We start from the raw sequence: 27987 nt of genomic DNA, 5'->3' as shown, positions 1-27987 counted from the left end.
AAAGTGGTAAGGAAGGGGAGGGGGTGTCCCGTCGGCACGCGCAGACAGCAGGGAGCAGCTGCAGGAAGAGGACGTCTGTTAACGTTTCTCTGCATTGCTGAGCGTGACACATTACCGTTGAAACTTTAAACATTTGCGAATAACATTGTACCAACGACAACTAAAATGGTAGATCGCGAGCAATTGGTGCAGAAAGCCAGGTTGGCCGAACAGGCTGAAAGATACGATGATATGGCAGCAGCCATGAAATCGGTAAGTTTCGCTTTGGAATAATATTTTCTGAATATCATATGGTATCATAAATAACATTAACGTACTAATAATTCCAGAATAATTTCGTAATTTTATTATACATAACATTCAGAATAACGGGGGTGCAGGCCTATCTTATACCAGTCATTGCTACCAGACTATAGTGGTGTTCAATATTTAATTAGAGGTAATATTTCGGTGTATTAAACATGCCTTAAAATATCATTATAATGACGAAACATTCAACTTAAATAAGACAGGGGATGGTCAATATATAATGCCAGTGACATTTTCTGGAACAGAACGGGCAAGGCCCATGAACGTAGGCTGTAGGCTACCACAGTACATTTCGATATATATGTATATATATATATATATATATATATATATATATATATATATATATATATATATATATATATATATATATATACACACACACACACACCGATTGTTTGTTCACACTTCGTAATCTATATTAAAGGCATGTTTATAGAAACATTGAGTTATGGTCAATTATTGCCTTATTGCATGGTAGTAATGGGTGTCAATGTGCAATTGTGCTGTCAGATAAGGAATTAGCCACGGAATGCGGACTATTTGATCTTGGGGCGGTGCCTTTTGCCAGGTTGCTTTTGAATCCGCTAGACAGCATGGCGATAAGGACAAGAGCAATAACCGATTAAGCACCTTTGCTCTCGAGCAAAAACCTGTTTGTTGCATTGTTAATCTTACTGAATTAAATGGTAAGGAGGGATAAACTCGGCAAGGGGAGGTAGGTAATACGATAAGCATTTGGGTGGACAGGAGAAGCTGTAGTAGGCTACTGATATGTAGGCTTTCAGTGACTGCCCAGTGAGTGGCATGGTTTAAGGTATGGATGTCTCGATCCCTAATTATGATTTGATTTCAAAACAATGACAATCTCCCGCGTAGATCAGTTCTAAATAATTTCGCACTTAGTTGATAAATCAGTTTACCCACATACACTGTCCTCAAATCAACCCATAAGCGCAGTGGGGTGCTCTGTCACTATAGGATAACGCAATCGTTGGCTAAGTTTAGCCTACATCGATTTACGCAATACACAATCTGTCCATACATTATTATCCCGAGTTGGCTGTGAGACGTGGGTGGCAACAAAATCCTTCCAGAACGTTCTCTGGTTGTCATATTGCAGTGGATTCAATATGCAGACTGGGTGCTCGTTAGACTTGGCGAGGTTCTGAATTCCATATCGAAGACAGGTCGTGGCATCCAAATGCTGCAGGTATCCTTGCATCCACCTCGACCCCACAGGAAGGCGTAGCATGTTCCTTCACTAGGCATGTCGCAGTGTACCCGTACTGCACCATTTTGGAATCGGGCTTGGGCCATTCATCTATAGCCTACAGTTCAGAGAAGCGTGGAGGCTCCGAGGAATCTTAATAGTGACGTGACAGGGCAGAGAGCTTGCGGTGCGCTGCTGGTTACGTTGCGGGTATAGTAGACAATCCAATAGAGATTGTCAGTACGTTGACCAATGAGAAAATGCTCTTTCTCAACTTGTCCACATACCCAGTGTAGGACGCATTCATGTTGAATGGTTGGTTGGTAGGGGTTACTATAGGACACAGTACGGACAGACACGTGTCACACCGCTGGATGTAGCATTAGCCCCCCAATCAGTTGGTCAGTATAGCCTAATGTGAATGAGCCATGCTCTCCTGGACAGCAGGTTGCATCAGGACAAGGGGCTGGTAAACGGGGAGAGTGGCTTTGGCTCCAACCTCTAAATTATGCTGAGTCAACCCCCCCCCTCCCCCCCACGAGGCCCGACACCCTCTGAGTCCCGTGTGCACTTCGGCTGCAGCAGTGTTGTTCACTGGGTGTGTCTGCAGCCTCGCCCATTAGCCGAGAGCCAGCCGGGGAATCCCTCTCCACCGCTGACGCCCTGGGCTGGAGTTGTAGTAGGCAGCTGAATTTGAGAAGATCGTCCAGTGTCGTTTCTAAATTGTAAGGACATTGTTTTTTTTAGGAAGTGATAAAATGTGATATATAACGTGCCTTAATGTAAGGAGGTGACATGTAAGGATATTGATGTATTACAGTAAGGGTATTGATGTTTTAGAGTAGGTATTCAGCCCTCTCAGGGCCCCTGGGCACTTCTGTGTATTTGATTTAGTCCACAGCCAGCCCACCTAATTAGACTTGTCAGCTAATCGTCAAGCCCTTGATGTATGAATCAGGTGTTTCTGTCCAGTGCTACAACAAAATGGTGGAACGCCTGGGGGTCCCTGCGAGGGTTGCATGAATTCTTTCTCTGCACTTTTCCGTTGCTCGCTAAAGACCTTTAATCGGAATCTGCCAGCGCTGAAGTCTTTTTATTACAAGGGAATGTGACTGGATCGTGGATAAGCGAAACTGCCGCTTTACCTAGTTTGGGTGGAGTCTGCACTGGTCGGTTCTTCCAGGCCGCACCTGGACGGCATTGGCACAATCGGTTCTGAAAAACACCCAACACCCAACAGAGGGATAGACTTTTCTTTATAAGTCCCAAGAGCCGAACGATGACCCGCAAGCAAAAAAAATTTATTCATGCCTCCAGACATAGCTAGCCATCACATTCCAGTATCTAGTTAATGTGAGTTCCTGCTTCTTTGAGTCTTACAACACTGCCACTACATAGGCTACATTATGTTCATGCATTAATAAGTGCCTGTCTCCCTACTAGTAAGGAAATGTCACACAACTACTCTACCTGCTTCCACTTTCAGTTGGCTGTGCTGTGCATCATTCTACCGGGTCTGGTTCTTTTCCACAAAACCCCCCACATCTGATAGGATTTCTTGCCTCCCCACTCAGAGAACTTAAGTTTTGTCTTTGAACTGAAATGTTTAGAACAAACTCAATTATAGTTCTGAACTTAAAGGTGACCCGTAGATTGAAATTGTGATTTAACTGAGGTTCACCTGTGGGGAACCGCGGGAAACCTAACCAGTGGTAGTTTGGGGATGATGTCACGCCTAGACCCTTTTCAGAGAATTAACAAACCTCCATGGGCGGGGGTATTTGGAGTCAGGTACACAAGCAAGTAGCATTACAGTATATAAATCAGGTGGTTCAAATCCCTGAATGCTGCTCTGAGTGAGACCATGTAACAATTCACTGCTCTAATGGTGTTGGTAACTGGTTTATACAGCAGTATCAGTACACAAATATACCGGTTCTAAGTGCTATGTCTAGACACTGATGCGTCGTGCCTAAAACAGCTCTTTGCCGTGGTACATTGTTCATAATACACCCCCCAATTGCTTAAATACTAATAGTTACCAATTCGGTGGTTCTGTGATGATGTTACGTGTTGTTCATTCGGTTATGTAGTTGTTGATTTGTTACTGTAGTTGTTGGTTCACTAATTTAGCATTTGAATCATTACTGTAGTTTGGAGATTCAGTACTATTTGTTGATTACTGTAGTATAATTGTTGATTGATTACTGTAGTATAATTGTTGATTGATTACTGTAGTATAATTGTTGATTGATTACTGTAGTTGCTGATTAACTACCGTAGACGAGTGAATGAATCCTCAGGCTGTAACTCTCAGAGTTGGAGTCAGAAATGGTGGGATGTTTAACTTCTTTGTAAAGGGAACATTTTATCGATAAGTACATTTACACATACTCCAACGGTGTACATTTACACATACTCTGACCGTGTACATTTACACATACTCTGACCGTGTACATTTACACATACTCTGACCGTGTACATTTACACATACTCTGACCGTGTACATTTACACATACTCTGACAGTGTACATTTACACATACTCTGACCGTGTACATTTACACATACTCTGACCGTGTACATTTACACATACTCTGACAGTGTACATTTACACATACTCTGACCGTGTACATTTACACATACTCTGACAGTGTACATTTACACATACTCTGACAGTGTACATTTACACATACTCTGACAGTGTACATTTACACATACTCTGACAGTGTACATTTACACATACTCCTACGGTGTTATAGTGCTGCTAGTGGTCGGAGAACCATACGGATGCTGCACACATAATGTCCTCTTAGGGGACAACGAGACGGGCAGACAAGACGGTAAAAAGGAACGTTGCCTCCAGTGTTACCCAATGATCTCATGTGGCCTTCAGCGTCCATCCTACTTGACAGTCTTAGAAAGTGACTCATTGAAAGCCTGTGGCCCGCCCCAGGCTGCATTCCATTCGGATCCCACAGAGTGCCCACTCCGCCACCCCCTACATGTCTCCATCATTTGCAGGGAGAAGCCCCTGCCCTGGAAATTCTCCTGTTAATAATAGCTCATGTCCACCGCCAGGACCTTTGTCAGAGGCTTTTCTGATCAGCTGATTTCACGGGTACCGTACTGTATTCATTTACTGAGCTTGTGATCTGATGGAAGGTGTCCCATCTTTAGTTGAGGAGTTACACAGGGATATTACTCATGTCCACGCTGTATCTGGTGAACACTGACTATCTGTGGGGATAACTCCTGCCTCCACGCTGTATCTAGTGAACACTGACTATCTGGAGGGATAACTCCTGCCTCCACGCTGTATCTGGTGAACATTTACTATCTGTAGGGATAACTCCTGCCTCCACGCTGTATCTGGTGAACACTGACTATCTGTAGGGGTAACTCCTGCCTCCACGCTGTATCTGGTGAACACTGACTATCTGTGGGGATAATTCCTGCCTCCACGCTGTATCTGGTGAACACTGACTATCTGTGGGGATAACTCCTGCCTCCATGCTGTATCTGGTGAACACTGACTATCTGTGGGGATAACTCCTGCCTCCACGCTGTATCTGGTGAACACTGACTATCTGGAGGGATAACTCCTGCCTCCACGCTGTATCTGGTGAATACTGACTATCTGGAGGGATAACTCATGCCTCCAAGCTGTATCTGGTGAACACTGACTATCTGTGGGGATAACTCCTTTCTCCACACTGTATCTGGTGAACACTGACTATCTGTGGGGATAACTCCTGCCTCCACGCTGTATCTGGTGAACACTGACTATCTGTGGGGATAACTTCTGCCTCCACGCTGTATCTGGTGAACACTGACTATCTGTGGGGATAACTTCTGCTTCCACGCTGTATCTGGTGAACACTGACTATCTGTAGGGATAACTCCTGCCTCCACGCTGTATCTGGTGAACACTGACTATCTGTGGGGATAACTCCTGCCTCCACGCTGTATCTGGTGAACACTGACTATCTGTGGGGATAACTTCTGTTTTCACGCTGTATCTGGTGAACACTGACTATCTGTAGGGATAACTCCTGCCTCCACGCTGTATCTGGTGAACACTGACTATCTGTGGGGATAACTCCTGCCTCCACGCTGTATCTGGTGAACACTGACTATCTGGAGGGATAACTCCTGCCTCCACGCTGTATCTGGTGAACACTGACTATCTGGAGGGAACAACATGGACCAGTTTGGCAGTCCCTTACTCATGTTTCTTTCATGCCTGATGAGTTATAAACCTTTTATCCATTGTATTTTTAGAAGCCTGCAGCTGCTGCAATGAGAGAGGAGAAAAAAAAATCTCTGAAAAACTGCAGTCATGTATGGTTATGTAAGAACAAAGAAGTACTTGAAGCAACCCCCTCCTCTGAAACAAACACACTCTCTCCCCATTTTCTCCATCTCCCTCTGTACCGTTCACTCCCTCTCACCCTCTCTCTCAGTCTCTCACCCTGTTTCTGCTGCTCTCGGCCCTAGCCAGCCATCCACACTCACACCGCTTCCACAGCTTGTGAAGTCAGGTAGCATCCCTGCGCTCTGCAGCCTAAAAGGGAAGGGTAGGCTGGGGAGATGTCACTTTATATTAGAGAGACAAAGAAAGAGAAGGAGAGAGAGGAAGGCAAAGTAGGGAGAGAGATACAGAGAGAGATGTTAGGTGTGAGAGATGGACAGACAGAGATACAGAGATGTTAGGTGTGAGAAATGAACAGACAGAGATACAGAGAGAGAGATGTTAGGTGTGAGAGATGGACAGACAGAGATACAGAGAGAGATGTTAGGTGTGAGATATGGACAGACAGAGATACAGAGAGAGATGTTAGGTGTGAGAGATGGACAGACAGATACAGAGAGAGATGTTAGGTGTGAGAGATGGACAGACAGAGATACAGAGAGAGATGTTAGGTGTGAGAGATGGACAGACAGAGATACAGAGAGAGATGTTAGGTGTGAGAGATGGACAGACAGAGATACAGAGAGAGATGTTAGGTGTGAGAGATGGACAGACAGAGATACAGAGAGAGATGTTAGGTGTGAGAAATGGCCAGACAGAGATACAGAGAGAGATGTTAGGTGTGAGAGATGGACAGACAGAGATACACAGATGTACAGACATAGAGAGTGCGAGAGGAAGTGGAACACCCTGTTAGTCTTTCACTGGTGAAAGTGTCAGACATTGCAGGCAGTCATCAACTACATGTGAGACAGGAAGTATTGATCTTCTGATTTCCTGTGACTTTCGTTGTTGCTGCGACACACACGCGCGTACACACACACGACTGTTAGAGGGTCGACAGACCGTGCGGGGATGAGTCACGGGAGGGAGCGAGGTCAACTGATGAGCCTTTGGCGTGGACAGTGGGCCCCATTGTGATCTCTGCGGCACGGCTTCCGTCAGTCACTCCTGTTTGACCCCCGGCCGCTGAAACAAAGGCAGCCATGTTTCAATGGGGCCAGCCGAGGGACCAGTCAGGGCTTGTTTGTTTGACCTCTTCCACTTTTGTCGCTCGTGCCAGGATGTGCCACAGAAGAGCTGGTGACGGCTCCTCCGTTGAACAAAATGAGAGATACATGTATACCTATATACCTGTCTTGGTGTGTGTGTGTGTGTTTGTGTGTGTGTGTGTGTGGTGAGTGGGTTGGGGTTGAAAATAGTTGCCAAGTCCTCATTCTCCGTTTCCCTTTGGTCGCGTCTCGGTTTCCTTTTCACAACTGCCTCCACACGGCGGTCATCTCTAGAGCCGCTGATTGGTTCATGATGCTTTATGACTCAGGACACTGTTGTACAAATCTAACTTACTAATCTGGTTGTTAGGCTGTCCTGCCAGTTGTGAACGTTGAGTCAATGCCGTTGTGGTGTGTTTCAGAGAGAGACAAGGTAGTGTTGTCTGTATGTAAATACACTGAACAAAACTATAAACGCAAAACTATAAATGCCTCCATTTAGGAAAGAAAAAAGTATATAAAAAAAAAGAATATTCCAAAAATAGAGAGACTACTGCACTTTTTTCTTTCCTTTCCAAAAAAGTCAAAAAGGTAGGTTTTGAGAGAGGAACAGAAGGGTTAAAATTAAGAGACCACTGCAAATTGAACACTTCTGTTTCGCACTCAAAACCTTCCTTTTCAACTTTTTTGGAAAGGAAAGAAAAAGGTGCAGTGGTCTATTAAATGATTTTTTCCGGAGCTGTATATCTATATGCTCACACACACACATACACACACCGATCAGCCATAACATTATGACCACTGACAAGTGAAGTGAATAACACTGATAATCTCGTTATCATGGCACCTATGGGATATATTAAGCAGCAAGTGAACATTCTGCCTTCAAAGTTGATGTGTTAGAGGCAGGTGAAATGGGCAAGCGTAAGGATCTGAGAGACGTTGACAAGGGCCGAATTGTGATGGCTAGACGACAGGGTCAGAGCCTCTCCAAAACTGCAGCCCTTGTGGGGTGTTCCCGGTCTGCAGTGGTCAGTACCTATCAAAAGAGGTCCAAGGAAGGAAATGCGGTGAACCAGCAACAGGGTCGTGGGCGGCCAAGGCTCATTGATACATGTGGGGAGCAACAGACTATTTGAAATTGCTGAAAAAGTTAATGCTGGTACTAATGGAAAAGTGTCAGAACCCACAATGCATTGCAGATTGTTGCGTATGGGGCTGCGTAACCGCAGACCAGTCAGGGTGCCCATGCTGACCCCTGTCCACTGCCAAAAGTGCCTACAATGGGCAGGTGAGCATCAGAACTGGACCATGGAGCAATGGAAGGTGGCCTGGTCTGATGAATCACGTTTTATTTTATCACGTGGATGGCAGGTTGCACTATGGGAAGGAGGCAAGCCGGCGGAGGCAGTGTGATGCTTTGGGCAATGATCTTAATTAATGTCAAAACCGCTGGCAACAAAAGTGAGTACACCCCTAAGTGAAAATGTCCAAATTGGGCCCAAAGTGTCAATATTCTGTGTGGCCACCATCATTTTCCAGCACTGCCTTAACCCTCTTGGGCTTGGAGTTCACCAGAGCTTCACAGGTTGCCACTGGAGTCCTCTTCCACTCCTCCATGACGACATCACAGGGCTGGTGGATGTTAGAGACCTTGCGCTCCTCCACCTTCCGTTTGAGGATGCCCCACAGATGCTCAATAGGGTTTAGGTCTGGAGACAGGCTTGGCCAGTCCATCACCTTTACCCTCAGCTTCTTTAGCAAGGCAGTGGTCGTCTTGGAAGTGTGTTTGGGGTCGTTATCATGTTGGAATACTGCCCTGCGGCCCAGTCTCCGAAGGGAGGGGATCATGCTCTGCTTCAGTATGTCACAGTACATGTTGGCATTCATTGTTCCCTCAATGAACTGTAGCCCCAGTGCTGGCAGCACTCATGCAGCCCCAGACCATGACTTACACCACCATGCTTGACTGTAGGCAAGACACACTTGTCTTTGTACTCCTCACCTGGTTGCTGCCACACGCTTGACACCATCTGAACCATATAAGTTTATCAGGACATGGTTCCAGTAAACTGTTTGCTGGCTTTCTTGTGCATCATCTTTAGAAGAGGCTTCCTTCTGGGATGACAGCCATGCAGACCAATTTGATGCAGTGTGTGGCGTATGGTCTGAGCACTGACAGGCTGACCCCCCACCCCTTCAACCACTGCAGCAATGCTGGCAGCACTCATATGTCTATTTCCCAAAGACAACCTCTGGATATGACACTGAGCATGTGCACTCAACTTCTTTGGTCGACCATGACGAGGTCTGTTCTGAGTGGAACCTGTCCTGTTAAACTGCTGTATGGTCTTGGCCACTGTGCTGCAGCTCAGTTTCAGGGTCTTGGCAATCTTCTTATAGCCTAGGCCATCTTTATGTAGAGCAACAATTCATTTTTTCAGATCCTCAGAGAGTTCTTTGCCGTGAGGTGCCATGTTGAACCTCCAGTGACCAGTATGAGGGAGTGTGAGAGCGATGACACCAAATTTAACACACCTGCTCCCCATTCACACCTGAGACCTTGTAACACTAACAAGTCACATGACACCCGGGAGGGAAAATGGCTAATTGGGCATTTTCATTTAGGGGTGTACTCACCTTTGTTGCCAGCGGTTTAGACATTAATGGCTGTGTGTTGAGTTATTTTGAGGGGACAGCAAATGTACATTGTTATACAAGCTGTACACTCACTACTTTACATTGTAGCAAAGTGTCATTTCTTCAGTGTTGTCACATGAAAAGATATACTCAAATATTTACAAAAATGTGAGGGTTGTACTCACTTTTGTGAGATACTGTATATTACAAACATTAATATGCAATAATAAATATATTCACATATACATTTCAGTTCTATTGAAATAAATGTCCACATATTAATTTGGGTTCAGGGCAGTTAGGGGATTTTGTCTTCAATCACGTTTCAACAAGGGAGGTTGTTCTTTTAGCTTTCTAAGCAGATAGGGCAAAAAAATCATTCCCTGTCATGATTTGCCCATTGAGGGGATCATGTTCTACAGAGATGTGTGTGTGTCTCTGTGTGTTTATGTGTGTGTGTGCTTACACATCCTACCCTCTAACCACTAGGCCTTCTCCACTCCACCATAACCCACGACCTCCACTAGCAGTGTGGACTGTCGGCCACCGGTACTTACAGCTGAGACGAAAGATGCCACGGTTGTTAAAAACAAAGCCGTTATCTCAGTTTCCATGGGAACTGAATATTACATTTTATGTTTAAATATATTTCCTTATCTCAGTCACCTGGATAGAGGGATGGATGGTTCAAATCCTGAATTCTGATGTATATGGTATATGTAGGCAACACCCCCCCCCCCATACCTTATTGTTTAAATGTCAATACCGTTCTGGGTGATGGGGGGTAGGTACACTTGTACCACGTACGACACATCCGCTGTTGAGCAGTGTTGTTACATTTGTGCAGGACAAGCACTACCTGTTCAACCTAGCCTGTGTTTCCCGCATAGCTGTTCCAAGGCTCCAAGCACATGGCGAAAGAAAAATAACCAATCCCACTGGGATAATCTGATAAGCTTCGGGGTTAGAAGACGAAAGCACCAAAAGCAAAGTCATCTCTTGGGTTTTTCTTCAGCCGAGGGCTGAAGTTAGCGGGATACCGGATCGAGCTACAGCACGTGTCACATGACTCAACACTCTGATTCTGGAAGAGTGATGCACAGAGTGAGACAGCGGAAGCCCTCATGGGTGGTTCAGACGGAGAAGATGCTTCATCTGTTCCAGACCTGATGGATTTATCAAATAGATAGCCTTGGTGGGGAGAGTGAGAAGGGGAGGACCGAGAAAGATTAACAAATGAATTATAGTGAGCCATCTCCTCCCCACTTAATCAAATGAAAACCGACATGGAAAGATAACCAGTTATTTAGGCCTAGATGTCTCTGGAAAGGGGGGAGGGTTGGGGTCAGAGTAACGTTGCGGTCGTCCCGTGGATGTGCTTAGCTCTCGAAATGTACAGATAAAGCGGAGCATGGCTCCTAAAAAAATTGGGACGAATTGCTAAGGCAGATCCTATTTCGGTTGAATTGTTAGCTTCAGTTCACATAATACATAGACATTGTTGTAACAGCACAGGCAAAGGACAATTAGCAGGCTTCTGATTTGGCAGTAAACCTTTGTCCAACTATTAAACAGACATCACCAAACCACAAGCTGTCAGTTTTTTTTTTTTCTGAGCCCCTTGGCTAGAACACCAAGAGCAGGGCAAAGCGGCTTAAGGCGAGCAAGCAAACAATCTAGTGGATTTAATTCTGTGCTTTTCCGATTTCTGTATATATTTAAAGATCACCAAAATGTCTCTAGTTTTGAGAGGCATAGAACAGAAAGTAATTTTTTTGGCATCGACAAAACAGTCAGTTGGGCTGTCATTTCACAAAGGGCCTTGGTGTAAACGATGCTGTCACTGCCAGGGCCCCTGTCCTCTGGGACTCGAGGGGAGATAAAGCCCTAGAATCAAGGGTGAATCCTAAATCCCCTAAATTAAAGTGCACTGCTCTTTACCAGATCTGGTGAAAAGTAGTGCCTCATGAATGGAATAGGGCACTGCTTGGGACGTGGTCAGAGAGTAACAGGCTTTATGTGCAGAGCTGAGGGTTTAGTATGCAAAGACGGCTGTGATGCGCGGCGCATGGTCTTCTCTCCGCGGGGGCATAAAGGATTAAATCCTCCACCTAGACAGACACAGGCCTGTGGAAACAAAAACCAAACAAAACAAGCTTTTAGCCAATGAGCACCCAGGGACAGTCAGAGGATGATGTCATCCTACTACAGGCGGGCGTGGTCCACCAGCAGCAGCCCTCGGGTATGACAGTGGGTGATCATGAGAGCTAGCCCAGCACTGTACTCCATCATTATGAATCACCATGAATGGCTAAATGTTTATTCCAATTGCCTCCTGGTCTGCTGGTTAGATTGTATAGCACGAGGGGGCGGAGTCAATTTGTATTTCATCCATGATTTGATTTAAAAATTGTAAGAATACATAGAACAGTACAGAACTTGTAATTTCAATTTACCAGGAACCTTGCAGTTTATTAGGAATTATTTTTATGGAATTGGGATTTCAGTGGGAATATATCCTGCCCTGGTGTAATGTGTGATCTTGAGATTTCTCACTACTTAGTTGCTTTGCAAGTCAGCATTTTTATGTTTGTGTGACTAGCTGTAGCAACATAAATGTGTTTAACAAGTGAACAAATTGCGAGATCAAGCTATTGAAATGTGTCACCATATCCTTCTTTATTCATGATGCTTAGCTAGAGTAAGACATAAACGGAATGTGGTGTAAATGAATTAATGTTTGTTGGCCAAACTTTAAGACTAAATCTGCAAATGAAAGACAAAAGATCAAAATACTATTCCACGGTAAACAGCAACCGCTGACCATTCCTCTTCCTCTTTCCCTCTCTGTCGTCTAGGTGACCGAGTTGAATGAGGCCTTGTCAAACGAAGAGAGAAACTTGCTCTCCGTGGCCTACAAGAACGTGGTGGGGGCGCGGCGCTCGTCCTGGCGGGTCATCTCCAGCATCGAGCAGAAGACCTCGGCGGACGGCAACGAGAAGAAGATCGAGATGGTGCGCGCGTACCGCGAGAAGATCGAGAAGGAGCTGGAGACAGTTTGCCAGGACGTGCTCAACCTCCTGGACAACTTCCTGATCAAGAACTGCAACGAGACGCAGCATGAGAGCAAGGTGTTCTACCTAAAGATGAAGGGCGACTACTACCGCTACCTGGCGGAGGTGGCCACGGGCGAGAAGCGTGCCGGCGTGGTGGAGTCCTCCGAGAAGTCCTACAGTGAGGCCCACGAGATCAGCAAGGAGCACATGCAGCCCACCCACCCCATACGCCTCGGCCTGGCGCTCAACTACTCCGTGTTCTACTACGAGATCCAGAACGCGCCCGAGCAGGCCTGCCACCTGGCCAAGACCGCCTTTGATGACGCCATCGCCGAGCTGGACACCCTGAACGAGGATTCCTACAAAGACTCAACGCTCATCATGCAGCTGCTTCGGGACAACTTGACACTGTGGACGAGCGACCAGCAGGACGACGAGGGAGGCGAGACCAACAACTAAAGGGTCCCTACAAGGGGACCCCCCTGTGTCCTGTTTCAGCCAATACACACAACACACCCGCTCACAAATGACAACAAATTAAAAATTACAATAAAATACGTTCTTAGAAATTTTAAAATGTTGGCTGGTGGAACTTTGGCAGCAACTTTCGCCGGCTGACGTCTGCAGCTGCAGTACTTTATTTTTCCACGAATTTAAAAAGAGATGAAAAATTTGAATTCAAAAGAGGATTGGGGGGGAGTGGATTTGAGATTTTAGTGTAGTTGGAGGGAAAACAATAGATGAACCCCTTTCTACTTGATTGCCTCAGCAACATTTGCCAAAATACCACTTGAGAGGTAGAAGGCTTGTGTGTCAGTCAGTCAGTCGGTGAGTACAGTGTGGCTGTGAGGTTATCAGTGATAACCTCACACTGGCGTAGAGACTGTCCTTATGGCGCTAAATGAAGTGGAGCTGCTTATTTAAACTTACCTGGCGGCAGAGGAGGAGTGTCCAGAATCGTGAGGGGAGATCGAAGCTTCCGCAAAAAGAAAATTAATATATAGAGCATTAAAAAAAACTTGAATGTCATCGCCTCGCAAAAAAAAAAAAAGAAAGTGTTGCAAATAGGTTCCCGAGCGGGAGAGCGGTGTCGTACCTAAAGCTAGCCACCTTAGACGTAACAACATGGAATCCCAAAGGTGTACGTCTCCTTGTAATGGTCGTTGTTGTGTTCTCCGTGATTGACATACGCAACTGATGATCTGTTCCCATGATTCCAGGATTACATTTGTACCCAGTCAAACTAAAGTAGGAATACAGAGAATATATAGCCAGTACAGCACTCTTATGCGCTATGCGAAACATAACCATCTCTGAGCATCTGGTTTGTTATTGATATTGTTGTTAGTCGTCCCTTACTACTAACGTGGATTTCAGACGAATATTCTAAATACAAAGGAAATTACTAAAACAAAGAAATGAAAATATACTGTGGATGTGTTTTGAATTTAAAATTGTTAAACTGAATCTTGCACCCTAAAATACGCTACATTTATGTTTACAAAAATCACTTGAATCCCTGAAGTGACAGTCGACTGGAAGCGCGTGCTCTATCGGTGGACAAAACATGTTTTTTTGGACAGAGCTTTGGCAACATAAAATGGAGGATGAATCAAAAAGCATCTTTGAGGTTTGTGGATTTTCTTTTCGTGTTGACTTTTTTCAATTGTCAGGAAATGCACTTGCATATACTGTTTCTTCAGTGTAAGACGATAACTGCTCCAATATTCTCTCTGATACAATATTGTGCATGCCGGTGATGTAGTTAAACAATAGCTTGACTTCATTATTATTAACTTATACTATAGACGTTAGGTATTCATATGAACATGAAATTACTAGACTTCGATCTCATTTGTTTTCTATTTATCCTTTATATTGGATCGTTGAAATGTTACTTTAATCTGTGTTTTCTTTACTCCATTTGCTGAAAGTACGCTATACCAAAACGGTGATTGTTAACAATAAATTGATCTGTAATGGAAATTGCTATAGTGATATGCAGTTCTTGTATTTATTTATTTATTGTTGCTAAACATGCGGGTAGGGGAGGGAGGATACACCCCACCAACGTTAGCTCGACCTTGGACATACTGTCTGGTGTTTTTGTCATAGTGGCTTATATAATGATCACACTGTAAAACGGTTAGCTTATTTATGTGAATGACCTCTTTGTTAGTACTGTGTACCGTTAGGCAGTGAGATCCAGCTTGAACAGTGATTTTTGTTTCAGTCATGGACCATGATCACTTTGTTTCAGAAACCTTTTTACCTTCAACTGTCTCCTAGTATCATAAATGTAAGTCTTGTAGCAATTGCTCAAGAGAACATAACAGTAATGATAATAAAAATTAAATTAAATATTACAAAGTTCTTCTAAACCTATTCCAGTGCTGCTGCTGTTGAATTCCTATTGTCAATATGAACCGATTTGCCTTTTGAGATTTGTTCCTGATATTCAGTTGTTCTTTTGTTATGTTTGTCTTTATCAGGAATTACAGTGGATATAAAAAGTCTACACACCCCTGTTAAAATGCCAGGTTTTTATGATGTAAAAGAATGAAACAAAGATAAATCATGTCAGACCTTTTTCCACTTTTAGTGTGACCTATAATGTAAAAACATCCAATTGAAAAACTAATTGAAATCTTCAGAGGGGGAAAAATGAAAATAAAAACCTTACAATAAACTGGTAGCATAAGGGTGCACACCCTCTTATAACTGGGGATGTGGCTGTGTTCACAATTAACCAATCACATTTAAACTCACAAATAAAGTTAAACTGTTTTAATAGGATTTTCCTGACATTTTCTTAGTTTCATCTCAGAGCAAAAGCCATGGTCCGCAGAGAGCTTCCAAAGCATCAGAGGGATCTCATTGTTGAAAGATATCAGTCAGGAGAAGGGTACAAAATAATTTCCAAAGCATTAGATATACCATGGAACACAGTGGATAAGAGGCTTCCAAGAGGCCTACAGAAACATTAAAGGAACTGCAGAAATTTCTGGCAAGTACTGGCTGTGTGCTAGATGTGACAACAATCTCCAGTATTCTTCATATGAATGGGCTATGGGGTAGGGTAGCAAGATGGAAGCCTTTTCTTACAAAGAAAAACATCCAAGCCCGGCTGAAGTATGCAAAAACAAACATCAAGCCCCCCAAAAGCATGTGGGAAAATGTGTTATGGTCTAATGAAACCAAGGTTGTACTTTTTGGCCATAATTCCAAAAGGTATGTTTGGCGCAAAAACAACACTGCACATCACCCAAAGAACACCATACCCACAGTGAAGCATGGTGGTGGCAGCATCATGCTTTGGGGCTGTTTCTCTTCAGCTGGAACCGGGGCCTTATTCAGGGTGGATGGAATTATGAACAGTTCCAAATACCAGGCACTTTTAGCACAAAACCTTCAGGCGTCCATTAGAAAGCTGAAGATGAAGTTCACCTTTCAGCACGACAACGACCTAAAGCACACGTCCAAATATTTTTCCCCCTCAAAGATTTCAGTTTGTTTTTCAATTGAATTGTTCAAGTTCTAGGTCACATTAAAGGTGGAAAAAGTTCTGACATGATTTATCTTTGTCTCATTCTTTTACATTACAAGAAGCTGGCATTTTAACAGAGGTGTGTAGACTTTTTATATCCACTGTTGTTCTTAATTTCCTTGTTAGGGTGCTGACAGATACTGTTTCAGTATAATTTGGCAGATGTAGAACACTTCTATCTGTTAGTCACTATACAACTGACAGGTAGGTTACTGGGTATATTTAGATAGATAGAATTACACATTGATTGCACACTTAGTAATAGTTCATATTTCATAGAGTATAATAAAAGAGATTTATCATACTGTTTATGTATACAGTCTAAAATATTTATTGCGAGAACCTCAGTTGCATCAACTATCAGCAGTTGTATGTTTGTTCTATATGGCTTGATAGGTAGGTAAAATACTATAGGTACTGTAGATAAGCATTTAGATACATGTAGATACATATGGATTGGTATATAGATTGACATCATATATAGAAGTTAGACTGATTAGGAATAAGTGTTAAGGTAATGTGGCTAGACACCGAGAGAGAGAGACTGATAGACAGACTGGGGATAGATTTATTGTATAAAAACATAGGTAGAAAGATCGATCCCAATAGAAAGACAGACGACGGATCTATGGCAGCTTTCCCATCAAAATGTTTTTGACAAACCAGAAGAAAATGTATATAAATGTGAAATCGCATTCCGAAAGTATGACTATTCTGTACCTTAGAAATGAAATGATGGCAGCTGACCTGGCTGGAGATACGAATAACCTGATGACTGAAACCCAATGTGTTCTCATCCAACAAATGCTACACTGGTATGTATCAATAAACGGTTGGTTCATAGAAAATATACATCTGAATACAACTTCTTTCAGCGCCAAAATGGGTGGGCACATGCATGTACACACAAGCACCCACACACACACACAGAAACAACCCCTCGCACGACTGGTGTGGCGTGCCATGGTAACGCCGGGGCCAGAGGGCGTAGAGGTACTGGCTTCTGATTGTGAGAACAGAATAGAAACACACAACGTAAAATAAAAACACACTATATTTTTATGATAGAGGTGAAGCATGGACCCCCCACCCACCGTGAGCCCTGGGGCAACAGCCACCCCCCCTCAACCCCTGATAGTTACGCGCATGCCTCGCAGCCCCCCAGCTCCCCCCCCCGACCCCCCAAAACACACACACAGTAGATGAGCCAGGCTTCAGATCACCTTGTCGCCAAAGTGAAACACGCACGGACTGGTATGGACTGGCGCTGCTACTTGGATTACCTGCTGAATCAGGGAAAGATCCTGTCCAGCCCCCCCCATCCTCCCACCCAAAGTCAAAAGCACAACTTATCTGCCAGAGTTAAATGGAGCCAACAGGGCCTCGGTAAGCAGATTGTGTTAATTTCCCATAGTAGTTATTGATTTTGGTAATAGGGACGGTTCCTGTACAGTCAATCGAAGGCGAGTGGGAGGAGGAAAGTCCTTCACAAAGCATTAGAGGATTCCTGTAGAGGCCCAGAACAGAGGATGGATGAGATCTGTGCTTCAGGGAACGCACAACCAGGGGCACGACCCATCATATAGGTTAGCAGTAAATTAAGCACTTTATTGTTTAACTGATAAAGTACATTGATCGTCTGTCGTTTCACCCACACTTTTTCTTTAACTGAAAATGTGTTAAATGTAAATATCACCTATTCATATGACAAAAATCACATGCATACCACTGAAAAGACGGTCGCATGGCAAAGCGCTCTGTGTAAAATTACAACAATGCACATCTACTTGACATCTATTTACATATTTACACTTCCTCGTTTACTCTTTTACAAAAAAAAGTACTACTTTCAGAAGATAAATTATATAAATTATTGAAGCTTTAGCCAATCCAGGGCCAGGATTGAGCATCAGCACAAACCAATCCAGTTGCTGTTGCTAGGGCTAGAATACACATCCCCCACTATCCTCGTAGCAGGGCTACAGTGCCAGACACAAACCCACCTCTCCCATCTCGTTGGAGATAAACGCTGTTGTGGAGACACGAATTTGGGACTTTGGAAGGAAATGTGTCACTCAGCCAATATGGCTATGGAAGGAGCTGAATTGGTTATCCGTTGAGACACATTTACAGTTGAAACAAGTTGAAACAGGTAATCCACGGGCCAGTATGTTTCTGAAGGAATTTGTGAAGGAACAGAATAAATCAGAGCACATTAATCTGAATGGGCTGAAGACCAAGATTACATAACAAAGTGCTCATGCGGATTCCCCTCCTTTTCATTCATGACATCACACTGGCACAGACAAAGGCCTCGTCCATGTGCTGGAGGGTAGCAGTCCTTATAGGGCACTACAGCTGAGACCAAGGACGTAATTATGTCAAAGTCAATGGCTCTCATGATATTTTCTCCTTTCTGGGATGAGGCGGGGTCATGACCCCCATCCCTTGTCCTCCATATATATGCCCCCTGGCTGACATACACTGTATGCTACCAGGCTTCCCAAACTCCTTGCTATGGACGAAGCTCTTTCTTTGTGAATAGGTTTTCTGTTTGATCTTTCGGGCTGTGGGAGATTGTCTCAGCAGACCACGGCCGCGGTGAAGTTCAGAATTCCAAGGCCAAAAACCCGCCACCCGCGACTAATTAATTTTCACCCGCGACATTGTTTGAAAAGTAGCTCAATTTGCATGAAACCCGCGGATATGGCAGCCCTGCTTACAGCAGTCGACCAATGGCTTCTGTTGGGGTACGGCAAGAGCACCTGGACAGTGGTAAAAGAGGATTTGTTCAGAATAGACAAAAACCTCGCTGGCTACAACTTTCTGTAGTTACGGGAAACCTAAAATGAAACTGTTTACTGTAGTGATGGCAAAACAAGGCTTCATTAGCGTTATTTTAGCAGCAGGATATTATGCTGGCAGCACTCAGAATATATTCATCACAATAAAAGACATAATTGAAATGTATAAGGCAATATAATTAACAATGTAGTCTGTGAAGAAGAACAGACAAGAATAACATTGGAACGGACATTAAACGTAAAATGACAGACTAGATTGGCAGACTAGACTGTTAACTATATCGCCTTATAGTCAGTAAAAGGGCAGGAAACATCACTGCAGATCCGTCACATCCTGGATAGAACCTGTTCCTGCCCCTCCCCTCTGGAAGGCACTACAGAGCACTGTACCCCAAAACAAATGGAACAGTTCCAACCCCCATGCCATCACTCTGAGGAGTACCAGGCTTGAAAGACCCGTTGCTGTCCCTGTCCGAAGTCCTCCTGGTCATGTTGCAGATCAAGACGATACCTGACGATTTCAGCTGCTACTGTGCTGACACCTCCCCCTCCCCTGTGTTGTCCCTGTCCATCTGGTCATGCTTCTGACTGTCATTATGTAAATAATAATACCTGTACAAAAAGATTTATTTCCAGCACCCTTTATACCCTGCTCATTGAACTATTGTCTCATCAGTCTTACTATGTTATTGTTTTGGTTTATTATGTGTATTTATGTGTATTTATGTGTACTGTATATTGTCTCATCAGTCTTACTATGTAATTGTTTTGGTTTATTATGTGTATTTATGTGTTCTGTATATTGTCTCATCAGTCTTACTATGTAATTGTTTTGGTTTATTATGTGTATTTATGTGTATTGTATATTGCAGTCGGGGACTCTTCTTCCTTTGTTTAAGTTTTTTATGAGCAAGCACATCATGAGCCTGTATAATCCAGAGTCAAATTCCTCGTATGTGTACACATACCTGGTGAATAAAGCTGATTCTGATTAGTTCAATGACAGCTTTTATTTTGAAAATCTGAGTTAGCGCTGCTAGCATAATATCCTGCTGCTAGAAGAACAGCTATCACCAGTTTACTGTTACATTGCGACTATTTCTGGTGGATTTTCGTATTATGTCTTAAGATTTCTTCAGGATAGACAAACACCTCACTGGCTACACATTCTCTTGTCTTTTCCCTTGATGTAAAAGTCAGTTATCGTCACCTATATTGATACAATAGTTATTGTATCAATATCATTCACGAATGGCTAATAACCTGTTAAAACGGCCAGTGGCAAAAGCCATACAGTTAATAGATGCTATTTGTTGTGGTGGTAAAATTAATAAGAAATGTTACACAGTTTAACACAATGTGTAGTGGCGTCTAATGACATATAACTGGCTAATAAGCTTTTAAAACGGCCAGTGGCAAAAGTCATACAGTTCATAGTTACTATTTGTGGTGGAGGTAAACTTAAACGTTACTCTGTTTAACACGATGGTTAATGGAGTCTAACGAAATATTCAAACGTGACAATATTATCTATTAATGCCTGACAACATTTTATAATGCCAATACGCTATACTGACACCCCGCAAATGGTCGGCTCTGTGGCGCAGTGTTAAAGACACAGCCGTTCACGTTGGCGACCATCAACGCTTTGTACTGCGGACCGGCTGAACTAGGCTTGCCTGGTTTCTTGTTAAATATATGGTTTTGTGCCGGCATTAGATGTTAGCACACCGGTCGGGCCTCCTACATTACAATGTCTTCCAACAACACCCTGATGAGTGCCTTACCAGCGTCCCGACGGCGGCTAGCCCGTTTTTTGCACTAAACCCAGCAGGAATGCCCCAATATTAGGTTTTGTTTATAATAATCCGATTTTGGTCCTCACAAATGACAATGAACCGAGTTAAATCGAAATTATTATTTAAAATATTACAAGACGCATACAAAATGGCATGTGCATTATACAGCGAGCATCCAAAATAAACGTGCAAATTAATTTAATTAAATAAAAAATTGTGAGGTAATGATATTTTCTCATGTGCAATATATCTGTCCAGCAACAGATATAGAAAAATCACAGTATTTGATTGCGAAAAAGTACTAAATAAACATAATACAATACTAAATAAGCAAGGGCTGGAATCCAAGCATTGTGGTTTTGTGCTGGAGTTCATATTCACGGCTTCTCCCACCTCCACTATCAGCTGACCCTTTCAGGTACCATGGTGATCTGGTTCTCGACAGCCTTGTCAGTGGCATCCCGGGTGGAGAGGATTCTTCCTTACTGCTCCTGTAATACAGCAATCAGATGTTGTACTTAAATGGTCTGACGTGTTTTTGAGAAAAAGTCAAATGAACCACAAGAATCTAATAGCCATGTACAAAATAATTGACTTTGAAGAATAGTCCTGAGGAAAAGGTCCTTAAAACTGGCCTTGTGCCTTCAGATCAACATTCTCTTCAGTCAGCTGCTTATCTGAGGCTAAAAAGCTAAGAAATGTCAATAGTTTAATAGTGGAATAAAGATAACTAACTGCCTTATACATGTAATTTCAGAAAGGCTGTAAAGTATTGCATTTTAGAAAAGGGGAAAATTCTGAAAAAATGTTTTATGAAGACAAGATGCTAGCGTAACTAAAGTCTTGTTTTATATGATTGTAGAGCCAGCTGTTCCCTCAGCTGGACAATCTGTTCAGTCAGCTGCTCGATTTTCTCCAAATGTTCAGAAAGTAAAGACAAACAGTTAATTATTCAGTCCTAAATATCAGGTAATTTTACACTCCTCAGAACTCAAATTGCAGTGTAAGCCAAAATGTTCATTCTTACCTTCATGTGCAGAGCTAAAACTTCCCCCCACCTCTGCCTTCTTGCCCTTAAAAATAAATTGAAATTGACAAATAAAATTGAAAGCGACATGAGTAGTAAATGTAGGGTATAATGTGTCAGAATGGTGATGGAGGGCGGGACTTCCAGATTGATGTGACAGGTGGGCAGGACATCCGGTTTGTAGGGTGGGACTTCCGTTGTGACGTATGGACTTCCTGTATGACATGTGTTAGGGTGGGACTTCAGGAGTGACGTATATGTCCGGTGACTTTGTAAGTTATAATTACATTGATGTGCCCTTGTTTGATGTTTTACAACGCCTGATGAACAAACCTAGTGTTATAACAGGTGGGTTATGTTTGATGATAAACAAATGGGTCTTAGGGATCCGGAATGTTAAATTCCCAGGCAATAAATAAGTGTTGTGTCAGAGGTAAGATGTTTGGTGTTCAACAAAAGGGTGCCAGGGTTCCACTGCCATGTGGTACAACAGATGTAAACTTCCATGTTTTACAATGTGCGTGTAGCATGGTGTTTTTCCACAAGCACAGAATTACACGTGGGGTAGGGACTTACGATTTGGAGTGTTTCAGCACATTTTTCATTTGAACAAGAAGTGGGTCTTAAGTTCAGATCTGCCCTGTAGTAATGATCCCCTAAAAACCACTATTACAAACTGTAGTATATGCAGGTTGAAAATCAGCCCATGTTTCACGGTTTGTAGTCCAACACAGCATTACAGTAAACCAACATACCGCGGACCATCCTAAACTTTATGTCAACGACTTTTAACATGAGTTTCTTTTGAAAGAAGATTTTGCTATGAACATTCCAAATGCTCTACTATCCGCTGAATAGGCAGCCCCTTTAGTGAGTCCAATTGTTCTTGCCTGCAGGGTCCGTAACATCCATGTGACCTGCGGCGTCCTTGTAAAACAAACCAGCTGAAAACTGTGTCTTTAATGTATCACATCCATAATTCAGAATGCTCCCTATAACGGCTCTGTAGGGGTATGTGTTGCTACTCTGACTCATTAAACAATGTCACCTTTTTTGGAACAGGCAGGGAGAACAGACTGTTGCAGAGAGTCCTGGGGTAGGGGGAACCGACAGGGAGAACAGACTGTTGCAGAGAGTCCTGGGGTAGGGGGAACCGACAGGGAGAACAGACTGTTGCAGAGAGTCCTGGGGTAGGGGGAACCGACAGGGAGAACAGACTGTTGCAGAGAGTCCTGGGGTAGGGGGAACCGACAGGGAGAACAGACTGTTGCAGAGAGTCCTGGGGTAGGGGGAACCGACAGGGAGAACAGACTGTTGCAGAGAGTCCTGGGGTAGGGGAAACAGACAGGAGAACAGACTGTTGCAGAGAGTCCTGGGGTAGGGGGAACCGACAGGGAGAACAGACTGTTGCAGAGAGTCCTGGGGTAGGGGGAACCGACAGGGAGAACAGACTGTTGCAGAGAGTCCTGGGGTAGGGGGAACCGACAGGGAGAACAGACTGTTGCAGAGAGTCCTGGGGTAGGGGGAACCGACAGGGAGAACACAGCTTAGCTGCTGCTATACACACACGGTCTAAGGCGAATTCCAGGTTCCTATATTTAAATCATAATGACTTAGGTAAGTTATGCTTCATGTTACCTTTGGACCTCACAAAAACGAATGCCGTGGTTACGGGCCAGGCCTAGGCTGTTAGCAGGTAGGGCAAACATGACCTAACCAAATGTATGTGCTTTTCTTGTCAGGGTTAGAATACTTTCAAGTTTATCCTTACAAGATGCATCTTTGACCGTCTCCTGAGGCGGCATGAAAGATCTAATCACAATTTGTCCACAGTGCATTTATTAGATTTTTTCCATCTGTCAACAAAAGTAGCCACAATTAGAATGTGGAAAAGATCTAGACAACAGACGCGTATTAGCACTGCATGTAGAAGAGAAACAGCGGCGTTCAATCAGTTGTGCACACTGTCTTCACCTTCCTTCTACCATGTTCTTTACACTGTATGTCAGAGACAGTAAACCGTGGTTGCGGCTCTGTGTAATCACAGGGGACTGAGGCTTGTGCGATTGTAGACTTGAATCAGTGAAGAAAGCGAGAGTCCTTCTTTAGATTCTTTCTCCAGTCTAGAAACTGTGGAAGAGCATTTGAGAAAATTACAGTACTTTTCACGTTGCGATTATAAACATATTTTTCAGGTCTGCCGCCTTCTGAGACCAGACCAAACCTCGACCCCTCAGACCAGTTGGGGAGGATAGATGACAGGAGAGAAAGGATGACAGGGGAGGTGGAATGCCGGAGGAGGACAGAGAATGTGGGGGAGTAAAGAATAAGCTGTATGATTTCTAAAATCAACACACACACACACGTACACACATACACACACACACACGTAGGACAGAGTGATGGCAATGAAGTATGATAACGCCGGAGCCTGTCTCTGGCTCGGGCCAACTGGATGGGGCAGATAAAGATGAATAATTAAACTGGGCATTAAATGGGAAAGCGGAGTGCTGAGTCATGTGGAAGGAGAAAAAAGCTGAAACGTTAAGAGGTTGACGTCTGAGGTTCAATGTCTTGCCAAATCAGACTTTGAAATAAAGCTTCCTCAAAGCTAGAAACTGCAATAGGAGTTTGGATCACAGTCCATAGTAGTGTTCTGGGAAAACAGATAACTGTGTGTGTGTGTGGGTGTGTGTGTGTGTGTGTGTGTGGTCAACACACCACCACTCTACCCATGGCAGAGTATTGCCTGGCCAACACCTTTAGTCCCTGAACCTTTTCCTTTCAATGGGAACCAGAAAAAGCTCTGGCGCTCATCAGATTTCTGACCAGCGTAGTCAGAGAATATTCCGGAAGCCCGAGGCAAAGATAGCAGCCCTCAGTCTCTATAAATAGCAGCCCCCCACAGCTCCAGCGCGAGGAGCAGTGGAGAGCTAGTGAGTATGCATTAGTACGCTGCACTGCCTGGGTTTTCAACTGGAAGAGAATGAAAGTTGGTACCAAACAACAACTAGCCTCCTTCTGAATCACCCCCATGGCTAGCTGGACAGCTGTGCAGCATCAGTGAGTGAGTGAAGAGTGAAGGTTGGAGGAAACAAAATTGCTGTCTTGCTCTCACTCTGGTGGCTCACTACTAACAGCTGTATTGGGATATTTTTCAGGAGACAAGGAAGAAGAGCTCCTTCTTTGACAAAAAGTTAAAAGGGATCCAAATAAGAACAAAGGAACTGCACAGTTGTGCCCAAAAGTACTGGCACACAAAAATGTACTAGACAACTGCTGACATCATTGCAAAGATCTTTGGGTATCAACATACATATTTCTTTGGTTTGCAGTTTAAAAAGACAACAAAATAATTTAAGTTAATCATGTCACCTGCTTGAAATCAATAAAGCGTTTTCCACCACACAAACAAAAACATTTGAATAAAGCTTTTTCCATCGCAAAAACAAATCATAAAAATTCACAGACAATGTTATTGGAAGCTTTAAGCAGTAGTTAGAAATAATTACATTTCACTTTGGGCTGGAACTTATCCAGGACCATACCTGGCTGGGTCAGAGGTTACAGCAGGCATGAGGCAGGGGCGGTTCTTGCTTGTATGGCTCCCTGGGCCATTCAGGGTCTTTGGTTTAGTCCCTCACCTCAATCTGTGCCCCTCACCGCTGCTGCCCGACACCTTGGTGGCTAGACACTCTTAACTTTACTTCCCCACCCGGTCTCAGTCCACATCCTCAAAGTGATGTCAGTTCTCCCACCTTGTCTCAGTCCACATCCTCAAGGTGATGTCAGTTCTCCCACCTTGTCTCTGTCCACATCTTCAAAGTGATGTCAGTTCTCCCACCCGGTCTGTGTCCACATCTTCAAAGTGATGTCAGTTCTCCCACCTTGTCTCAGGCCACATCTTTAAAGTGATGTCAGTTCTCCCACCCGGTCTGTGTCCACATCTTCAAAGTGATGTCAGTTCTCCCACCTTGTCTCAGGCCACATCTTCAAAGTGATGTCAGTTCTCCCACCCGGTCTCAGGATGGCCCATCGGGATGTGGAGGCTGAGAACAAGGTGTACAGTTTGTGTTGGTTTCCAAAGCAACATGTGGTATCAACAGAACTTTCAAAAGCATCAGCCACAACCAGGTTCACTGTGTAAGCCCCACAAAATCGAGCTCTTGGATTCATTTCCTGGCTTGGGCACCTTTGCTTTTTCCCGTCATGTTGGCACCATTATCATATGACTGCCCTCTGCAGTCCTCAAAATGTTTGTTTTTTTGGGTGCTCCAAAATATTTCAGAAGTGCCCCTGAATTTGGATTGAGATACAATATATGAGTCCCTAGACATCTGGTGCACAATTCAAGATACATGTCATTATGCAACTTTTTTCTAACTTTCAGATAGTAACCAAATGAACCATACAACCTCCTTGGATAATTCTAGGCATAAAGACACCAAGTCAATAATGTGCTAGTTAGGTTGTAGTCGTTTTGCTGCAGGCTACACACATCATCATGATGAAAGTGTGTGAAATTATATCCAATGTTATGTAAGCTAGTTGGACAGACAGCTGAATGTTGTTGCCCTTTTGTAATAGCATAGCAGCAACATAACATAGCTAACAAACATGTTATACTAGCCTATTTCATTAGATTACATGCATAATATTATACTCAAAGAAATGACAAAGCTGCATACCTCTATCTTTTTCACATTTCTTCTCTTCTTCTTTCCTTTTTTTCCTGAACTGGGCACCTGATGGCTTAGACCTTTCCTTATCCATTTCTATTGATTTGACGATTGCGCGTCAATACATTACCCATCCCCCAAGACTAAACCAATTCACCATGGTGTGCAGGCTGGTTTTTTATTCTTAACGATTTTGTACAAACCAGAAAAAACCCCACCCCCAGCAAGATGCCGCCCTGGATGGCTGCCCATGTCGCCTATAGTTAAAACCACCGCTGGCATGAGGTGCGAAGTCTGTCATCGTCCGGACCCTGCACCATTGGTGGCACCAGACCCAGGATTTTGGGGACCCTGGACCCAGGGATCTTTTTGACCAAACATGTATTGATTGTGACATTAACACAGCTGGAATGGTGTTAGGAAACATGAGCAATGAGAGCCAACTTGGTTGTCACGGCGGGTGCTTGGTGTCAATTTCCTAGGAATGTGTGACCAACCAGGGACGACTACCCCCTGCTCAACCTATGAAGATCAGGCCGAATGTTTTGGACCGATTAATAGAAACACACACACACTGGAATCGACCCACACATACTTATATTCCACACACATACTCAACCACACATAACATGAACGGCCATCGTTTTACCGATGCTGCGCGCGCGCACACACACACACACACACACACTGCAGTGGGTAGGGAACAAAGGGCCACAACATGGAGCTGCAACTCTGGAATGGGAGCACAGAACTGAATGTTTCTCCAGCAGTCTGGTTAGTTAGGATGCATCACCATCACTCTCTGCTCAGACGAACAGAATTGCCCCGTCACTGCGTCCAGAAACCACTGTCGGGGAATGAATGCTGCACAAAGCCAGGCGCGACTTGGACCTGTGGGTTGAGGGCTGTGGATGTTTTTTGACTTTGTGATGTGCATTTCAAGTACTTTGGGTTACAGCTGTCGTGCAAACGTTTGGTAGGAGCACTTTGATACGACACTAGTGCTTTTGGTCGTTGACACCAGCAACTCGAATCCCTGGGTCATTAATGTTATATATCACTCACTCGTTGTATTTAACTTTCTTTAACACATTGTTAAAGAACTCCCTCCCGGATGGTGTTGCAAGCTAGACAGCTTAACTCACTTGTTACCTAGCTAGCTTTGCTAGTGGATAAGTCTTAACCCAGAGAGAGAGAATGTGGCCACTGAGTGTTCCCCCTCTAGCAATGACACATACAGTACATTCTTGTATAAGAGGACATTGATTGGACGTTAAAGATGATGTTTTCTCCAGTGAACCGAAGATGCCTAATGTTGCTCTGAGGGGAAGCCAGAGGGAAATGTTCATTCTGGAAGTAGGCTGCTCATTTGAATGCTAAATGGAGGAGCAGCCTTTTCTGACAAGTTTCTCAAACATCAACCCCTGATATTATTCTTTACAAGCCTTG

The 27987-nt window shown here is 43.8% G+C and overlaps 1 protein-coding gene across 1 annotated transcript; it reads left to right on the top strand.

Moving 5' to 3' along the window:
• The first annotated feature begins 28 nt into the window (after positions 1-28).
• ywhag1 (3-monooxygenase/tryptophan 5-monooxygenase activation protein, gamma polypeptide 1) lies at positions 29-14680 on the top strand. Its single transcript, XM_010900032.4, has 2 exons — positions 29-252; positions 12485-14680. The coding sequence occupies exons 1-2, from the start codon at positions 166-168 to the stop codon at positions 13139-13141; spliced, it is 744 nt and encodes a 247-aa protein (XP_010898334.1). The 5' UTR covers positions 29-165; the 3' UTR covers positions 13142-14680.
• Positions 14681-27987: the final 13307 nt, after the last annotated feature.

The sequence above is a fragment of the Esox lucius genome, chromosome 7 (assembly GCF_011004845.1).
Source record: "Esox lucius isolate fEsoLuc1 chromosome 7, fEsoLuc1.pri, whole genome shotgun sequence".
In the NCBI taxonomy this organism is placed as follows: Eukaryota; Metazoa; Chordata; class Actinopteri; order Esociformes; family Esocidae; genus Esox; species Esox lucius.
The sequence above is the reverse complement of the archived record's forward strand: the minus strand, read 5'-3'. Positions and strand labels throughout refer to the sequence as shown.

Excerpts from the sequence above, each read along its gene's own strand:
- ywhag1 (XM_010900032.4), top strand. The coding sequence starts at position 166 with ATGGTAGATCGCGAGCAATTGGTGCAGAAAGCCAGGTTGGCCGAACAG. Across the intron at positions 253-12,484 it reads TGGCAGCAGCCATGAAATCG|GTGACCGAGTTGAATGAGGC; the intron begins GTAAGTTTCGCT and ends TCTGTCGTCTAG.